The following is a 17533-nucleotide window of genomic DNA, read 5'->3' on the forward strand; positions in this document are numbered from 1 at the left end:
TTTTGAGTCTTACCAGTATTCTGGCAACAATTAATATTCTGAAGTGTCAGTAGTTAATATTACTTCTTTCAAAATCTTTGAATTCCTGTATTAATTTTATTAATTTATAATTTATCAGTAACTTCAGCAGGAATGCAGATAATCTTAATCTCTGAAATTGGGCCACATTTGCTGAGGTAGGATTTTTGGATTTTTGAAAAAGCTGGAGACACTGGATGCTAAATGCCTGTTCAAAGTCAACAGGTACTTTTCAGTGATGGATAAGTATACCAATGCTTTAATTTTCATTAATTATTCAGTTAGAAAATTTATAAAATTTGGCACAGATTATTGAGAATGTCAGGGAAATCCTGCATGATTTTGATGATAAATCCACAGTACAGCAAAACAATCCAGAAAATCCTGCTGTGTGCTGTATTTATGATGTGCATAAATATAGCAGCTCAGGTGCATTCCTACATTGCTCAAAGTTGCCTGTCTAGTGCTACCAGTATTACATTGCAAGTGTTTGACCTCCTGAATATCCAGGTTTTCCAAATGTTAACACAACATTAACATGTTCACTTTCCTAATAACATTGCTATGTCCCTTGCCTTTAGTTCTCAATAAAATAGCAATATCACTTGCAAGGAAAAAAAATATAAAGGAGCCATCTGGGATGTGGACTCCGGATCTTTTGTGGTATTTCAGCATGGAGCCACTTGAGCCACCAGCTTTTTTCCTTCCAGATGCCCTCTGCCCCTGTGTTTCAGGTGACACAGATAAATCCAGTGTATTTTCCTTGTGCCCATGGGTTTGCTGAAATACCATAAACTCCTCCTCCTCCAGCTACCACTGGTAGCAAGGAGATGTTGAGGCTCCCAGCTAACACCATTGACTGATGTGAGGTTAAGTCTGGAAATGCATTCTTTTTCTCATCCATCACTTTTAATGTCTGACTGCTTTATTGAGATTCAAGTCTCCCTTCCTCCTTTCTCTCATAAAAAGGTACTGCATCAGAGAGGTCCTGTGCAATGACTTCTTCAGGAGCAAGCGTGGTGGATTTGCTTTGTCTGCAGCAGCTGGGGTGGCAGCAAGCAGGACTTGACTCAGGAGCCCACGTGTTTATCTGCCATCACCTGGCTCTGGCTCACAGCTTCACTGGCTTTGCCAGAATGCCTGGTCTCTTTGGAAACCTGATTCTCTTTTTAGCTCAGTTCCTCATGCTGTCATACCAAGCATCTGTGATCAGATTTCACATCTCAGCTGAAATGGTATAGAAGTGATGTAAGTGGGTGAGGGATTTATGTATTTATTTAACAAAAAGTGTGGGTTTCCTGAAAGCCTGGGCGGCTGTGTGGCTTCTTCCTTCTCTCCACTAAGATCATCACTGGCACTTTTGTTGTCAGACACAGGAGAAATAAGACATTGATTTGTTTATAATATATGCCAAAACAACTCCGTGCGCTTGTCTTGTTCTGATATAAAATTCTAGTATTAACAGAACCTTTGGTCTTCTCTTCCTACTCTTTGAATCTGTATTTCTGCCATGACAAACAAAAAATGTCAATTCTTAGGGAAGTAGCATTTTTCCAGCCATTTTCAAGCAATTCTTCCTCTTGAGTAGTTCATTGATGAAGATGCTTTCTTCTGTAGGAGAGGGTTACAAGCCCCAGCTGTTCTTAACCTGTTCAGTCCATTATACCTGGACTCCTCCCCTGACTACGTGTGGTTGTAATAGCCTTTCTCATAGCCATGAGAGCACCATAGAAGGAGAACTGATGACAGAGAGTTGCTGCTCCAAGTAATGGAAATGCCTTTTTCCTTCAAGTGATTCTATTGCTACTTTCAGTTACAAGAATTGTTATCCCAAAGGAAGGATTGCCTGCATGCCCCCCTGCTTTACCTGCTGACGTCAGGTTCCCATAAGGAGTTACAACATTGCACTATCACACATCTTTGTATTGTATTTTATAATTTGTGTCCTTTTTATCTTTATCTAGACTGGGTTTGCTTGTGCAGTGAAATTTCATGCAGGAGCTTTTAGCACACAAGCCTTCACAAGCATGTGCAGTTAGTGGTGACCATTCCACTCTTCTTCTGGTACCCCTGCCCTGGATGCAAACCCTAGCCACACCTGATTCTCTCCAAGGGACATGCCCTGGCCCACAGGACAGTATTTTAAGAACATAGTGACACTGCAGTGCACGCGTCTTGCTGAAGACAAGGATCCAGCTCACAAGTCCTGCAAACTGAGTTTGAAACATCTCTGAGAGCTGTAACTCAGGTTGTGCAGGAGAACAAAAGACAAAGCCTGAACTGGCCTTTCTATAGCAAACCTTTAATCCTGCAAGAAATGTAGCAAGAAAATACCAATAGCAGTGAGTGAGGTTTAAATTTGTCCTCTTCTCTGATGTCCACCAGTAGAAATCCAAAACAATTTTATCTTCTCTGGAGTCTGTCCATGGATTGCTGCAGATACTTACCTAATTAAGACTACTCAGTCCTAGCAGCTTTTACCCACATCTCTCCCTGTAGGACTGCCAAGAAAGATTAAAGGGACAACAAACAAAATACCCTCCTGAGTGGCAATCAAATAGAGAATTCTTTTCTGATTCTAAAAAATAATAGGTCAACTCGACCCACAGCAACCTAGAAGTAGAACTCCCTGGCAAATCAAAGCATAAAAGTGGGGCAGCTGGAAGATTCAGATGAACGGAAGAAAATAATGCTGCATTATTGCTCCTTTTTTGAGGCAATGAGACTTTGTGAAAAGATGTGCAGCATGTATCCCTACTCTTAGTTCAAGCATGAAAATACTTCTGACCTTGTGGAGCAGGAGATATTTTTTCCAGGTACAGATTCTCTTTCTTCTAGCTTTCTACTTTTTTCTGAAAATAGCATATTATATTTGCCATTTGAGCAACCCTGTCAAAGCTAGGGGAAATATTTTCCTTCTAATTTATGTAGGACTCCTGATTTTAAGTCTTTTTTTGCTTCTCCTAGACTGTAATGGGTTTACAAAATGCAGGCTTTATAGGCTTGAAAGAAAAAATGCAAACAATCATGAGTCCACTCAACCTTATTATTTTAGAAGCAAAATCCTGTTACTTAGATAGCAACCTTTACAGCTAATGTAATTATATCTCCATGTCTTTCTATTTGCCATGTACAGAATGCCCAGATCCTCAGAAACAGAAACAAAAATGACTGTGTTAGCTAGATAGTGAATAGAAAACTTGTAGTGTAGTAGATGAAAATGTTACTGGATTTAAATTTTTTTGTTGTTGTCGATGGAATGATCCTAAAATTTTAGAATTGCATAGACAAAACCCTTCAAAGATGTAGTTCAAGATCCTTCATTTTACAAAGTTGCATATACGAAAGTTGAGGAATGCCTGGGATTTACTAAATTCAGCTTTGCAGTACCCTTTCAAGGGAAGGTGATACTATTTTAAAGATCTGCATACATCACTCCTCCTGTAGTGTGTAGAGATCCTGAGACAGAATTAGGAATACGTTGACTTCCACATTTAACTTTCTTAACCCTGAGTCCTTCATTTTCCCTCCTCCGCGTTATGCCTCTTTTACTACAAAACTCCTAAAACCATCAGACAAGAGGGTCTTAAAGAAATCAATACTCTGTGGTGTAACTGCAGTGAATTGCTGGAGCAGATCCATTTTGCACACAAAATAAAATCACTGCCTTGTGAATGTGTATTCTCTATACTAGCACTGATTTTTTAAAACTGTAGTTGAAAACCTTCAAATTATAAGGATACATCTCAAATGGACAGAAAAAGAAGATAGTCAAGCAAACCCAGTAAAATCTTAGTAGGAAGAGGACCCTGTCATGAGGGCTACCAACAGGCATTTATGTAGAATAGCTAAAAATTGTTTTTTCCTTAGTGCCTCCTCCCTCTCTGTCAGTCTGCTTTCATTGGAGATGTCTCCATTTAGTGACATGCCCACTTGGGCGCATCTTTCCTCTGTTAACTCAAAAGAATGAACAACCACAAGAAACCCACAAGCCCTGCAAACAAAGCCTCAAAAAGGGAGCACAGCATTGGAGCATTATTTGATTACTTGTCTGTATCTCACCAAAGAACAATTGCTTGCATGCATTAAAATCCACAGTGCCTGCCACCATCGATTTCCCAGAGACTTTACAAATTCCTGGCAGCATGCATAAAGGGGGTTGAAGTTTGGAATGGGCAATTTTGATTAATCTGCAGAATTCCACTAGGACTTGCAGATGTGTCTATTCCAATGGAGAAGAAAAAAGAATTTAAGCTAAACTACATCAGGGAGCACAGTTTTCTGCAAATTGGCTCCTAGTTTGATTGAGACCAGTACTTGAATGACATGCATTTACTTTATCTGCTTTCCCTATCAAGGAATAGATGTAATTTGGTTTGTAATTTCTGTAATTTCTATGTATAAAACAAAGGCTTTATGAGAGACTGGTAAAGATTTTGTTGCAAAGTCCAGACTTTTGCTTCTGAATAACTATTGTGCCACCTAGTGAGTGTTAAACTGCACTTTTAAATAGATTGAAAGATTGACTTTCAAATACACTGGTGAATAAAGAAACAAAGTATTTATGAAAATATTTTTAGTGACATGTTGCAATAAAAAGTATCTTCCCCTTTTCCTTCATTTTTTACCAAGGTGTTTCACTGTTTCTACCATAAGGTAGCATTTTGTTTGCAAGTGTATTAAAGAAATTTAATACATAAAAAGGATGCACACATAACTCTTTACTTCCCCAGCAATAAATCCATTCCAATAAATTACTAGCACAATTCCTAAGCTCATCAGTGTGAAAAGATATCCCCAAATCTCAGATTATAAGAATTTCCATTCTTTAAAACAAATAAATAAATACACTGAAAATGTTATTTTCTGACTAACTGTGATAACTTGGCAATTATTATGATTGCATGCTTAAGGCATTATTTAGACAAAATAATAAGCAGTGTTTTATATTAAAATAATAACATTCTGACACAAAGTTTCTCATAAAATTTCCTTTTCTCTATAAATAGTTTTTGTCCAAAAAGATATGTAGATTTCATTAGCCAGTAGCTTTTTCTTAGTGATTTCTCTTCTCTAGCTGAAACCTCTCAATAGGGTTGTGATGGTTTTTTTTTTCCTTCACTTTTTAAGTAAACCATCTGTCCTGTGTGGGAGTATTGGGTTTGCCACAGTAGAGAGCAGTAATATTTCAATCACCAAAGCCGATAACAATAAATTTCCCTTAATAGTGAATTTCCTAGCATTTTTCAAGTCACTTTACTGCATCTTATGTTAAGTTGCCACACTATCTATCGTCAACAAAAGCCAAAGTAGATAGTCTGCTCTTTTAATATTTGCATGCAGTGCCATAGTTACAGTAGAAAACCCAGTGGTCAGCAATAGTTCAATTTAGAAACATTCAGATTCTCTGACACTCCAGGGAAAGTTCAAATTCATGTTTTTTAACACATTTAAATGGTGCATGTTAGAGATCTTTTGTATAACAGGACCTGACACCAGGTAAACTTGACATTGTATCCAGAGACTTGGGTAGCTCTATGCCAGACCTTGATGGAAGCACAAACATTTTTATAATTTTCACTCAATGAACAATGAAATGGAGCTCATCTTCTTTCAAAACTTTTGGTTACAAAATATCTGAGATTCATCTCTAAGCTGAGAGAAAATAAAATTAGTTTCTGATGGTAAAAAATATATTGTTTGGAAAAGCAGAAAATCTGTGGTTTGAGAGGGCTTTTTTACAGTTCTGGTTTTTTGTTGTTGTTTGGGCTATTTCTTTTCCCACCATGAGAAAGATTTCCAGAAAAAAATATTTTCTATTTTCTGGTTTCAGGGCTTGACAGACATTTTTGTCATTTCATTTTCTTCTTGCAGACAAATGAAATTGAAAAGATTGTGTCAGGTGTCAGATGAGCTTCTTTAGAGCTCAGTTTCCAGACTCTCTGAATTTTTTAGTACTTGAGAAGTGTTTGTACAGTGTTCTGGTTCTCTCTGGAGGTGTATTGTGAAGTGAGCAAACAGAAAAAACAATTTTTTTTTTCTTTTTAAGGCATAATCAGTTGATTATTTCATTTTAAAGCAGTACCATTTGAGATAGTAAAGAGGTCTGCCTATGAGGTTTGTTCCCTGTGAACATGCTTAATGGCTAACATTCACATTAAATGCATGCATGTATTACTAAAAGTAGGGCAGGATTAGAAATATAACAGCATTTTTTTTTGCTTTATCTAGAATTGATGACAAGCTCCTCTCAATATCGATATGCTCAAACGTGATTATTTTTAAGAGGACGAGGCCATTTAAGTAAAAGAGGAGAAATCACTTACGAGGCTTGATTTTTTTTTCTTTAGACAGTATTTTTCCATGTTGATTCAAGGCATTCTGGCATTTAACAACATCTGGGAAAATTATATAATTAAGCCTAAGAGTTCCCATTTCTTTATTTCACATAGTGAAAACTTTCATGTGATTTTAAATATCTCATTGGGAGGATTATCTATGGAGTCAATGGACAGTGTTTCATAAAGAGAGAGCTGAAAATCTAGATTACAACTCTGATCCAACATTATAATAATTAACAAAATAATAATAAATCCTGGGTTAAAAAGTGCATACATAGTAAAATACTGAAATGAAGTCTTTAAGATGAAGGTTTTATTCAAAGGAAAAATATGCGCTACTCACAAATAGATACATGACTGAATGGCATGTATCCTTTTTCATTTAAATCTAATACCATATTTATATTCAGTGTAGTAATAAATCCTCTTTCCAAACTTCTCTGTCCCCACATACCTGCAAAGTCAGTTTGCAGTGGTTTCCTCAAAGTGAGTAAAACTCTCGGTATTTGTAACTCTTAAGAACATCAGGCTACATGTCTGTTTCCTCCAATGTCAATTGGACAGATGGGGTGTAGTTCTAATAAAGCTCACTGAAACTTCCCAAAATTTGAATAATTTCATCTCTTTAAAAATTGTACCTCATAGATTTAACTGAGCTGATAGTCAATATTTACTGTAATTAGTCAAGACTTGATTTGCTGTTGTTTTCAAGCATTTGAAAACTCTAGACATGTCCAAACTCAAGCTTTTGAATATTTCACCTTGTTCTGTATGAATTGTTTAGACAATAACCACTAAGTGCACTTGTCCAAGAAAGAAAGTGCCTTTCCTTTGGCAAGTCTGCTGCTGCTACATGTGAGAAACCTGCACTGCCCTGAGGCTTGTCACAGGTGAGATCAGTAGCTCATTTCTGAAACTTCTGGGAATCATTTTGGAGGATTTCAAGATAGGATTATTTTGAAACTGAAATTCATGGCGTGAATGAGTATTGGGCCATGGAATAAATAAATAATAGTACAGAAACACTTTTTCAGTAAATCTGTAAAAATCACTGTCCATTAACTACACAGACAAGGATGTATATTTGTTATAGATGGCATATTTGTAAAAAAAAAATTATGCAATAAAATTGTGCAGGTTGTGTAATAAATTCAATCTTTGATGGAAGTCTTAATTGAAAGAGATCAGAAATCCATATCTGGATTTTTGCCAAGATGCAAGATCTGAGATTGTTTTTCTCTGGCCCTAATGGCAACAAAGTACTTGTTCTTATTTTTGAGACCATGTAAATAAGCAGATGTTTCCACTGAAGTCACTGGCCATTAAAATACATTACTATTCAAAGTTATATTTCTATCATATTATAAAAACCCTCAGTGAAGGGTTCATACTACAAGAAGTAAGGTGTTTGGAAGAGCAAATTCTGTAAAAGCAAACACAGTTTAAGCAATCACGTCCCCAGAGGATGTGGCAAGTACAGCTGGGCAATATGAAGATAAGTCTCTCACTCCTAGTAAAGAAGGTGGTAGATGTTTGGCCAAAGCTAACTGGCAAATTAAGGCACAGAGGAGGCTCTTGCCATGGCCCAGCTTTAGAGTGCATTTCCTGGCTGTGCCAGGTGCACAGATTCCGGCACTCCCAGTCTGCCATCCTTAGATGTCCCAGCAGGAACACTGAGGTAGCATCCCCTTGCCCCCCAGGAGGGATGCTCCTTTCCTCTGACTGCAGGGCTGCAAGGGAGTTGGATCAGGTAGCTCAGTGCTACGCATTGGGTTCTCTATACACTCTTCAATGTAATGAAAAGGATCCATATTGTTAGAGAAATGAGTTCCTAATTTGCTCATGGTAGATTTCAAGCTAGCAGCACAAATAGAGTGAGCAAATAATGAGCAAATCTAATTCATTAATTTTAAAGCACTGGCATTTAATTTAGGTGAATTTAGAAAACAAAGTATATTTATGGATGCAAAATGGAGGCATTTGGGTTGAAGTATTACTGGGATATGTTTGACTGAACATTATCTGTATCAAGTTGATAGCTAATTAGTGAAAGATATAGTCTTCCATTATAACAATATTTGGAATAATGTGACAAAATTATGTGTATATATTGCTGCAGATATATGTGTGTGTATAGACATAAGTGTACATATACATATATATATATATACATCTACTTGGTATATATACATATATATATATACATGCACATATACTTTCATCTGCAGCTCTGTATACATCTACTCGTCACACTATATGTGATATACATTTGTATGTAGATATACTGATGTGTATATGTACATACATATATAAGTATATGACAATCTGTTTTTATCTACTGTGAATGTGCAAGGCAGTGGCCAGGATTTTTCCTAGTGTGCTTGATTTCTATGGTTCTGTATTCTCATTCTTCAAAGAAGCTAAAATCTATTTAGTGTAATGTATTTGATATAAGTGTAATTTAGTCATGGTAAATCTGAGTTTGTGTTCACTGATAATTATACTGTGCTTCCTGTTGCAACATAAACATTCATGTGGAATCCTTTGCTTTGTGCTACACTAGCTTCAATTGATATGAGCTACTATAAATGTAGAACTGTGAATGCTTTAATCTTCTATTACAAGCTTTTAAAATGCTTTATTGTATTTTGAAAAAATACTCTGTATTTTGAGGAAAAACAAAACAAACAAACAAAAAAACCCTGCTGTGTGTTTTGAAAAATTGTTATACATAATCTTGCCAATAATCTTAGGAAAACCTTGTAATTCAAATACATATTTTTATTTTACCAAATAATAGTTTTGGAACAAAGTATATGTGCTAGTTTAGGTAACTGTATTAAGCATTCTGAAGACTTCCTTTCTCTGTGTTAGAAAAGACTTTTATAAATCACTGCATGGAGCTCTCTGCTGTTTAGGCTAATGTATATATAAGAGCAGTGCAGAAGAAAATGGAAAAATAAGGTAAGCAATTTTCTTGTCTGTGTAAACAGATGCATTGTGAAATTTTTCAGCCATAAAGGCTTGCTAGTTTTGAGCTCACTAGATAGCCAAGCCTTTAGATTGCCATCTCACTTCTCAGAAAATGCTTCATAGAGCACTTTAAAGACAGCAAGAAAAAAAGACTTCTTGAATAGGAAGATTTAAGGAAAAGAAAAATTTTGGTAAAATGTGGTGTATTCACAAAAGCATTTAAATCTGAAATAAGCAGAGAGAAATTAAATGCACTGAAAATGTGTGACAGAACTATTACTACTGTTTATTCTATTTTGCTTTCTATTTACAGCAATGTGCAATAAATTAGACTAGTCAAAATTTCAGGCTTTTAAATCTAGGTTATACCCATTTATTGAAATCATTGACCATTTTTGTACATGCTTTCTCCTACCCTTCCAGTCGGTCTTAGTGGGATATCAAAAATCCCACTCCCTCTGGCAGGGCAGAGAGCAGGGGTGTGCTGGCTGGATGTGTATGAAAGTCTATATAGCCATTGCCTGTACTGGGCCTACACTTTTCCTGAATAATCTTGGGAAGTGTACACTGTGTCTGATGATCTCTGGCCTGTACCTTTCATAAGAGCCTATTAAAAAGCAAAAACAAGAACAAAAATACTCAAACCCACAGGGAATGCCATTACTATGATCTTAGGTAAGTAATTGTATATTCTTCGGCTAAAAGAAGTTTCCTTTGCTACTCCCTGCCTTGAAATTGTAATGTAGTGTATCATACCAATGATTTGTAAATTCTTATCATGGTATGTAAACCTATAATCATTTCACAGTTTGATATGCTTGCCTCACTCAGGCCGTGCTGCACTGTTTGTTTTACTGAGGTATGTGTGGCTGCTTTCCCACTTGGTCACACATCATTCTGTCAGAGCTTGGCTTGCTGGGCAGGTGCTGGCGGTGCACTGCGAATCCCGCTGTCATCTTGTCAAACCCAGGACACTCTACCCCTGCAGCACTTAAGCAGAAAGCAGAAACAGCATGGCAGCTTTGGAAAATGATGGATAATGCAGCTTGCCTTGGTTTCCTAAAGGCAAGAAAATCCAGTTGTGCTCATCTGGTATGTTGCAGTGGTGGGGGTAGTGATATTTTCTTTTTTCTGTGCAGATGGACATATGGTTAATACATTTTTTTTATTGAATTAAATGGTTCAATTACAGGAGATTGTGGAAGAGGCAGAATAACAAAAGACTCTACTAATCATCCCACTGGCACTTCCATTTTATCAAATAGTGCAGCCAATGTAAGTTTAGGGTTCCCTCTAATCCCTGCAGAGTTTAAAAACCAAATTACAGATGCAGGATTGCACTGGACAGCAGGAGACAGATGGTGGGTTGTTCTCAGTTTCTCCTTTTCCTCAGTTACTCGACTGCTAAGGACTGTTCAGATTTTCATTGAAACAATGACTTAGAGAAGCTACTTTGAAGTCCAGACGTGAAGGAACTCACCTGAGAAAGAAAGAAAGTACTGGTTCCAACACTTCTTCAGTGTCTGAAAGACTGCAGCTTAACTATGATGAACCCAGGACTCCTCATCATGAGTCTTTTGAATCATGGCATTTCTGAAAGGATTTATCGTTACATTTCCATTGGAACTCCATTTCAAAGTCTACAAATAAATAGAATTCACAATTGGTTTATGGAGTTACTGATAGATAGTGTGGCATTTGCGTATTAATTTTGCAAGATTATTTGTATCTCTTATCTCTTATGATATTTGTTTTGGATTTCCGAGTCTAGCACTCAGATTAGTTCATGGTTTCGTTATACAATGAAAATGGGAACAACTACCTAACTGTTAACTATTTTTATTTCCTAGTAATACTGTTATCTTTTACCATCACTTCTAAGTGATTTTTTTTCTACCCGTTTTAATGGAAGTTTGATCTCCTTTATTGATATATTCTTCCTGATCTTTTCTTGTGTGTTAGAAGAGACCAACTTGTCCTTTTTTTTAATGAAAAAGCAGCACAATTATGTTATTGTCCTCTAAATGAACCTGTCAGAATTTTCAACCAATACTTGACTAGATTGGCTGTTGCCCTACAGAGGTTTCAGAAATTTATGGCTGCAGAGCGGATGCTTTCTGGCTTTCATCCTCTGCTCTCCATCCCCAGTGTGAGTGAAGAAAGGTCTGCACCCTATAACATTAATAATTTCTGGCATATATTTAGCAAATATCATTATTTGAGATCTCTCTCATACTATTCTGGTTTTGACCTCATCCTGTCTGACAGCTCTGGAAAAAATGCCTGCTTCCTACATAAAACATTGCAAGAAGGATGGTTTCCAGCAGTCCTGTCTTACCATTTTTCTTTTTAGAAGTTGAGCTGCTCTGAGTTTTCAATCATTCTATCAGGCAAAAGACTTGAAATTTAACTGTTTGATTTGCCAGAGCAATATTTATTCATTATTATTGTGTTCTTATTCTGAGTTATACAGTGATGAATGCATTAAAAGTGGACTGAATTAGATAATAATATGGCATCTTCATTGTAACCTAACAAAACCTCATTTACACTAGATATTGAAATAGGGGAGAGGTTTGTGTTAGTTATCCTACATGGGCAAAGGAAAGGAATTGCTGATTTATTTACTGCATATGTCAAAGAAACTGCCCCACTTAAAATCCCACAGTGTCTTATGGCTTCATAACAAAACCAAGTACATTTCAAGGGAAAGCTGAATTTAGAAATTAATTAGAAAAATATAACCAAACCCTCCTCTTTTGGTTAAATATTTTTATGTAAAATCAATATATTGTGATACTCATTGTTATCTCATGCCATTATATATTGACTCCGGAAAGATTCACATTTAGAAAACAAACAAACATTGACAGCATGTTTTGCTCAATGTTTACAGTCAATGATGGACTTTTTCATCTGAATTTTTTCTTCTTGATGATATAATTCATTTACTACTAGGGATCCAGTCAGCTGACTTGAGAAGCTAAGAAATAAGAGAATTGCAAGTTCCTAGTCTGAGCATGTTTTCATTTTATGTTACTACTGGGGGGAAATTATTAAAGCTTAATTATGAATTCCTTTCATGCTTTTTTCTGCTGTTTTACTAAAGTGTTTAGTGATTGCTTTGACATACATCTGTCAAAGGTTTTTTTTCTGACTCTAGAGACCATAATTTCAAAGGAACTTTTACCGTGTGTTGCCCCCAAAGAAATTTTGAAGTCATTAGATGTGCAAAATCCTTAGTCCAAGTATAAAAATATGCATGAAGAAATGAATAGTGGCATGCACAAAAATAGCTAATGAGAACTTCTACTACTTTTATCAGATAGCTGAAAGGTAGATGAAAATGGGAAGAGTTTTGCAGCCTTACAGGTTAGAGTAGCTTGATGCAGTGAAATTGTGCGGGCTGGTATCACCATAGTTTAAGGAAAGGCAGAACAATATTTTTGTTTGCCATCAGCTATAGCTGGAGGCAGCAGAGAGGCTGTGGCTCTGTTTTGTTAGAGCCAGGATAGCACTGGGAACCAGTGTTGATGGGAACGTGGAAGATCTGTGGCTTCATATGATTGGAACCTAATTTTTAAAGGCTCCAGTATTTTTGAGATTTTGAGTCCAGGACAGATCCTGCAGGGTGTGTTTTAATTCAGAGTTAGAGCTTGGGGGCATTTTAATACTACTGTACATTCAAATTCTCCTGGGATTTTGGTTCCTCTGTAATTGAATGTTTATAAGGAAACACAATGTGATCACTGTAAAGAGTTCAGACTAATCACAGTCTGGATATCACATACAGGTTTGACTTGAACTGTGTCACAGGCAGCTTGGCTTTTTAAAGACATCTTTCAAAGTGCTAAAGTGATTTTATGTACAAGTTTGAGGCCAATTATTTAACATCTTCACTTGTTCACTTGATTTTTGTTTGGTTTTTCTCTGCTACAGACTATGTCAGAGAGCCACAATGATCATGCATAATAGCAGTTCATCCTCGCTCCTTTTACCGAATGTGAGCTCCTTCTGGAAGAGAGATTCGCATGGACCAGGACTCCTTGATGAAGCAGCATCACTCATTGGCAGCTATGATTTCCCTCAGACCACAGAGAGTTTTCCTTTCTCCACTGTGGAATCAACAAACATGACCCTCAATGCCACAAGCAAAGACCCTCTGGGTGGACACACTATCTGGCAAGTAGTTTTGATTGCTTTCCTCACTGGGATCCTTGCACTGGTGACCATCATAGGAAACATCTTAGTGATTGTTGCATTTAAGGTTAACAAACAACTGAAAACAGTCAACAACTACTTCTTGTTGAGCCTTGCTTGTGCAGATTTGATCATCGGTGTTCTTTCCATGAATCTTTATACCACATACATCATCATGGACCACTGGGCTTTGGGAAGCTTGGCCTGTGATCTTTGGCTCTCCATTGACTATGTCGCCAGTAATGCCTCTGTCATGAACCTCCTCGTGATAAGTTTTGACAGGTATTTTTCCATCACTAGGCCACTGACATACAGAGCCAAACGAACAACCAAAAGGGCTGGGATAATGATTGGTTTAGCGTGGATCGTCTCTTTTGTTCTTTGGGCCCCTGCCATCTTGTTTTGGCAGTATTTTGTTGGGGAGAGGACTGTGCCTCCTGACGAATGTTTCATCCAGTTTCTAAGTGAACCTATCATCACTTTTGGCACTGCCATAGCTGCCTTTTATTTGCCGGTCACCATTATGAGTATTTTGTATTGGAGGATCTACAAGGAGACGGAGAAACGCACCAAAGAGTTAGCAGGGCTCCAGGCCTCGGGCAGCGAAGCGGAGGCGGCGCGCTTTGTGCACCAGACAGGCAGCTCCCGGAGCTGCAGCAGCTACGAGCTGCAGCGGCAGAACATGAAACGCTCCGCCCGAAAGAAATACAGACGCTGCCACTTCTGGCTCACGATGAAGAGCTGGGAACCCAGCACAGATCAGGGGGACCAGGAGCATAGCAGCAGCGACAGCTGGAACAACAATGATGCTGCTGCCTCCCTTGAAAATTCAGCCTCCTCTGATGAAGAAGACATTGCTGCAGAGACGAGGGCCATCTATTCAATCGTGCTGAAGCTCCCTGGTCACAGTGCTATCCTCAATTCCACAAAACTACCCTCCTCGGAAGATTTGCACGAGTCAGGGGATGAACTGCAGAAATCCGACACAGAATCGAAGGAAAAGAAACCTAAAAAATTACACCCTCCCAAAGGTGTTCAGGATGGTGGAAATTTCCAAAAGAGCTTTACTAAGCTTCCAGTTGAACCAGAATCAGAAGAGACAACCACAGCTTCTGATGGCATCTCATCAGTCACCAAGACATCAACAGCCCTGCCCTTGTCCTTTAAGGAAGCAACCCTGGCAAAAAAGTTTGCCTTGAAGACCAGAAGTCAAATCACAAAACGGAAACGAATGTCACTTATCAAAGAAAAGAAAGCAGCGCAGACACTCAGTGCCATTTTGTTTGCCTTCATCATTACCTGGACCCCATATAACATCATGGTTCTGGTGAACACCTTTTGCAGCTGTATCCCCAAAACTTTCTGGAACCTGGGGTATTGGCTTTGCTACATCAATAGCACAGTGAACCCCATGTGCTATGCACTGTGTAACAAAACATTCAGAAACACTTTTAAGATGCTGCTGCTGTGCCAGTGTGACAAACGAAAACGACGCAAACAGCAGTATCAGCAAAGGCAGTCCGTCATTTTTCATAAGCGGATCCCTAGGGAGGCTTCATAGAATAGTATTTTTTAAACAAATAGAAAAATAACGAAGCAGGGATGTGATAGGATGAGACAGGATGGGGTGGGATAGGACAGAACAGGATGGCATGGGACAGGGCAGGATGGGCAAGGTAGTAAGGGATGAGACAGGATGGGTTGATGAGGGAAGGTGGGTCCAGGGTGCTGATTCTATGATTTAGACATGAAAGCAGCTGCCAGGCTTATTTATCCTTTCAATAAATCCAGTTTAATATAAAAGTCAATCCACATTCAAAAACTAAGAAACTTCAACATTTTTACTAAGGAGTGAAAGATTTAATAAAGTTTTCCTATGAATTTGTGAGAAGCTGTATAGCAATTATAAACCCATTACTGATGTGCCCACCCCTTGGATTATAATCAACTCTGGGATCTCAGGTAAGCACATCTAGCTAGCCCAACTTTTCTTTTTCCAAGGAATCCAACAACTTTCAATTCAAGTTACATACAGGTGTAGCAAGCTAGTGAAACGGGATTATGAAATTGAGACACTGTATAGGTTGAAAAATTGCCTCTTGTTGTCCTGGTAGAGCTTCCTGTTTACTTCTCTTCTGATATATTGTTAATTGTACCCCATATTCCTGATTTCTGAGTATCTCTGTGTGCAGCTGATGTTATATGTGTGTGAGTGTGTATGTATGCGTAGCATACATTCACACCTCTGAAATGCACACATACCAGGACAGAGGTGACCTATTTGTTCTAGATTTTACAGGGCCCCCCATCGTGATTACATGTGATTGAAACTTTTTAAAAGTTAGAAAATCATGTTATAAGTATATAACTCATTATTTGCCACCTGAAATTCAAGTTTGTCTCTGGAACCAAAACATAGTGTCCACATTTCAAACTGAGAAAACCAAAACATAGCCTGTGAGTTTACAGGGTTTTATAATTGGGTAGTTTCCCAGTAAAATCTTAATCTTGAGCTCAGAGTCTCTCCTCAAAGTGATCATTAAACGATACAAAGGGGAAAGGAGTTGAAGGCTACATTCAGAGAAGAGCAGGAAGCTGTCTTGGCAGGGCACAGGATAATGAGAGCCCAGATGTGGGCTGCACAGCACCAGTGCTCAAAGGGAGCTGCTCAGGAGCCAGGTAGGTGCAGCCATCAGCAGCAGCCCCGTGTCCTGCTGGGGAGGCCGTGCTGCTGCCAAAGCACACGTGGCTCCTGCAACACCTTGTCCTGAGCTGCATCGTGGGGATGCACCGCCCTTCTCAGAGCCAGCTCACATCCTGTGTGCGGTACCTCTACGGCTTCCCATGAAAGTTCAAGTTGTAACTTTCTGATAAAAGTTGGTGGAGCCCTGCTGCTTGCACTGTCTGCCCAGGTGATCTTCAGATGCAAATGATTTGTTTCAAAGAAATGCTTTATTTTTGCATGTGAAGGATGCTCACTAAAAAGTGTTTGTTGTTCACAACCTGTTTTAAAAATCATCAGGAGAAGTGCACCTAAATCCGTTTGAAGCCAGGTTCTTCAGTGGTGTGAAAAATGTGATATTGCCAATTTGTAACCTGGCAATTTTTGATAAAGACAATTTTAAAAGGGCTTTAATATTTATAGTTTAGACATGACCAGTATTTCCTGGTATTTGTGAGGTGGTCTGCACCAAACATGATTTATAAATGTCAGAGGTCCCCTGGGGAAAGGATTGTACTTTAAACTGTTGCTCTAAATCTGATATCTGATTTAGTTACATGTTGAAAGATTATTTTGTATTCTCCTTTGAGCTGACCAAAACTTTTTTTTTTGTTGCTTAGACTCTTATTTTGCTGAAAATAAAACAAGTATCTTATTTTACAAAGGGGCATCAGTGTTGTGAATACAGAACTGATGTTAAAGCTGCTTTTGTATTCAGTGTGAGATGGTGTTTACAGATGATTTTGACAACAGTGGAAATATATTAAATGGTGTCTGTGTATCTAAACTATTTAATTTTGTGTTATGTTCATATAAAGAAATATTTATACATATTTCACCGAATGTTTTATTTAATGTTGATAAATATTGCTCTTCAGTCTTCAGCTGTAGTGTCCTTTTAAAGTGATTCATAAAGGTCTGCTTGAGAAATGAATAGATTATTCCTAGCTTTCTTGTTATTAAAAAAAAATTCTCTTTTGTATGAGTTGCTTAAAATGTCTACCCTAAAGTAATCTCATAAATTATATTGAACTCTACTGCAAGTACAATTTTAGTACAAAAAAGAAAAAAGTTAAAGCTTCATCTATGTCACAATTGCATTTTGAACTAAAGATACCGAAATTGTTTTGCTGGTTTGCTACCCACATACAAAGGCACCCATGTTGCAAAGAAAATTAATTACCTTTATTTATAGAAAGAAGCATATAAATGAAATTTATTCATTACTCAAGTTGACCTAAAAATGTTTTAACATTTAAATATATATCTATATCTATAT

The 17533-nt window shown here is 37.7% G+C and overlaps 1 protein-coding gene across 4 annotated transcripts in view; it reads left to right on the forward strand.

Moving 5' to 3' along the window:
• The window catches only part of CHRM3 (cholinergic receptor muscarinic 3), a 262324-nt gene extending 246154 nt beyond the window's left edge, over positions 1-16170 (forward strand). For all 4 annotated transcript variants that reach the window (XM_054280128.1, XM_054280131.1, XM_054280129.1 and 1 more), the window contains one exon: positions 13272-16170. In XM_054280128.1, the coding sequence (XP_054136103.1) occupies positions 13272-15093 (1822 nt within the window). In that variant the 3' untranslated portion in view covers positions 15094-16170. The remainder of the gene's footprint in view (positions 1-13271) is intronic.
• Positions 16171-17533: the final 1363 nt, after the last annotated feature.

The sequence above is a fragment of the Melozone crissalis genome, unplaced genomic scaffold (assembly GCF_028551555.1).
Source record: "Melozone crissalis strain CALT ecotype California unplaced genomic scaffold, PUWL_Pcris_2 ptg000027l_1, whole genome shotgun sequence".
Taxonomy (NCBI): Eukaryota; Metazoa; Chordata; class Aves; order Passeriformes; family Passerellidae; genus Melozone; species Melozone crissalis.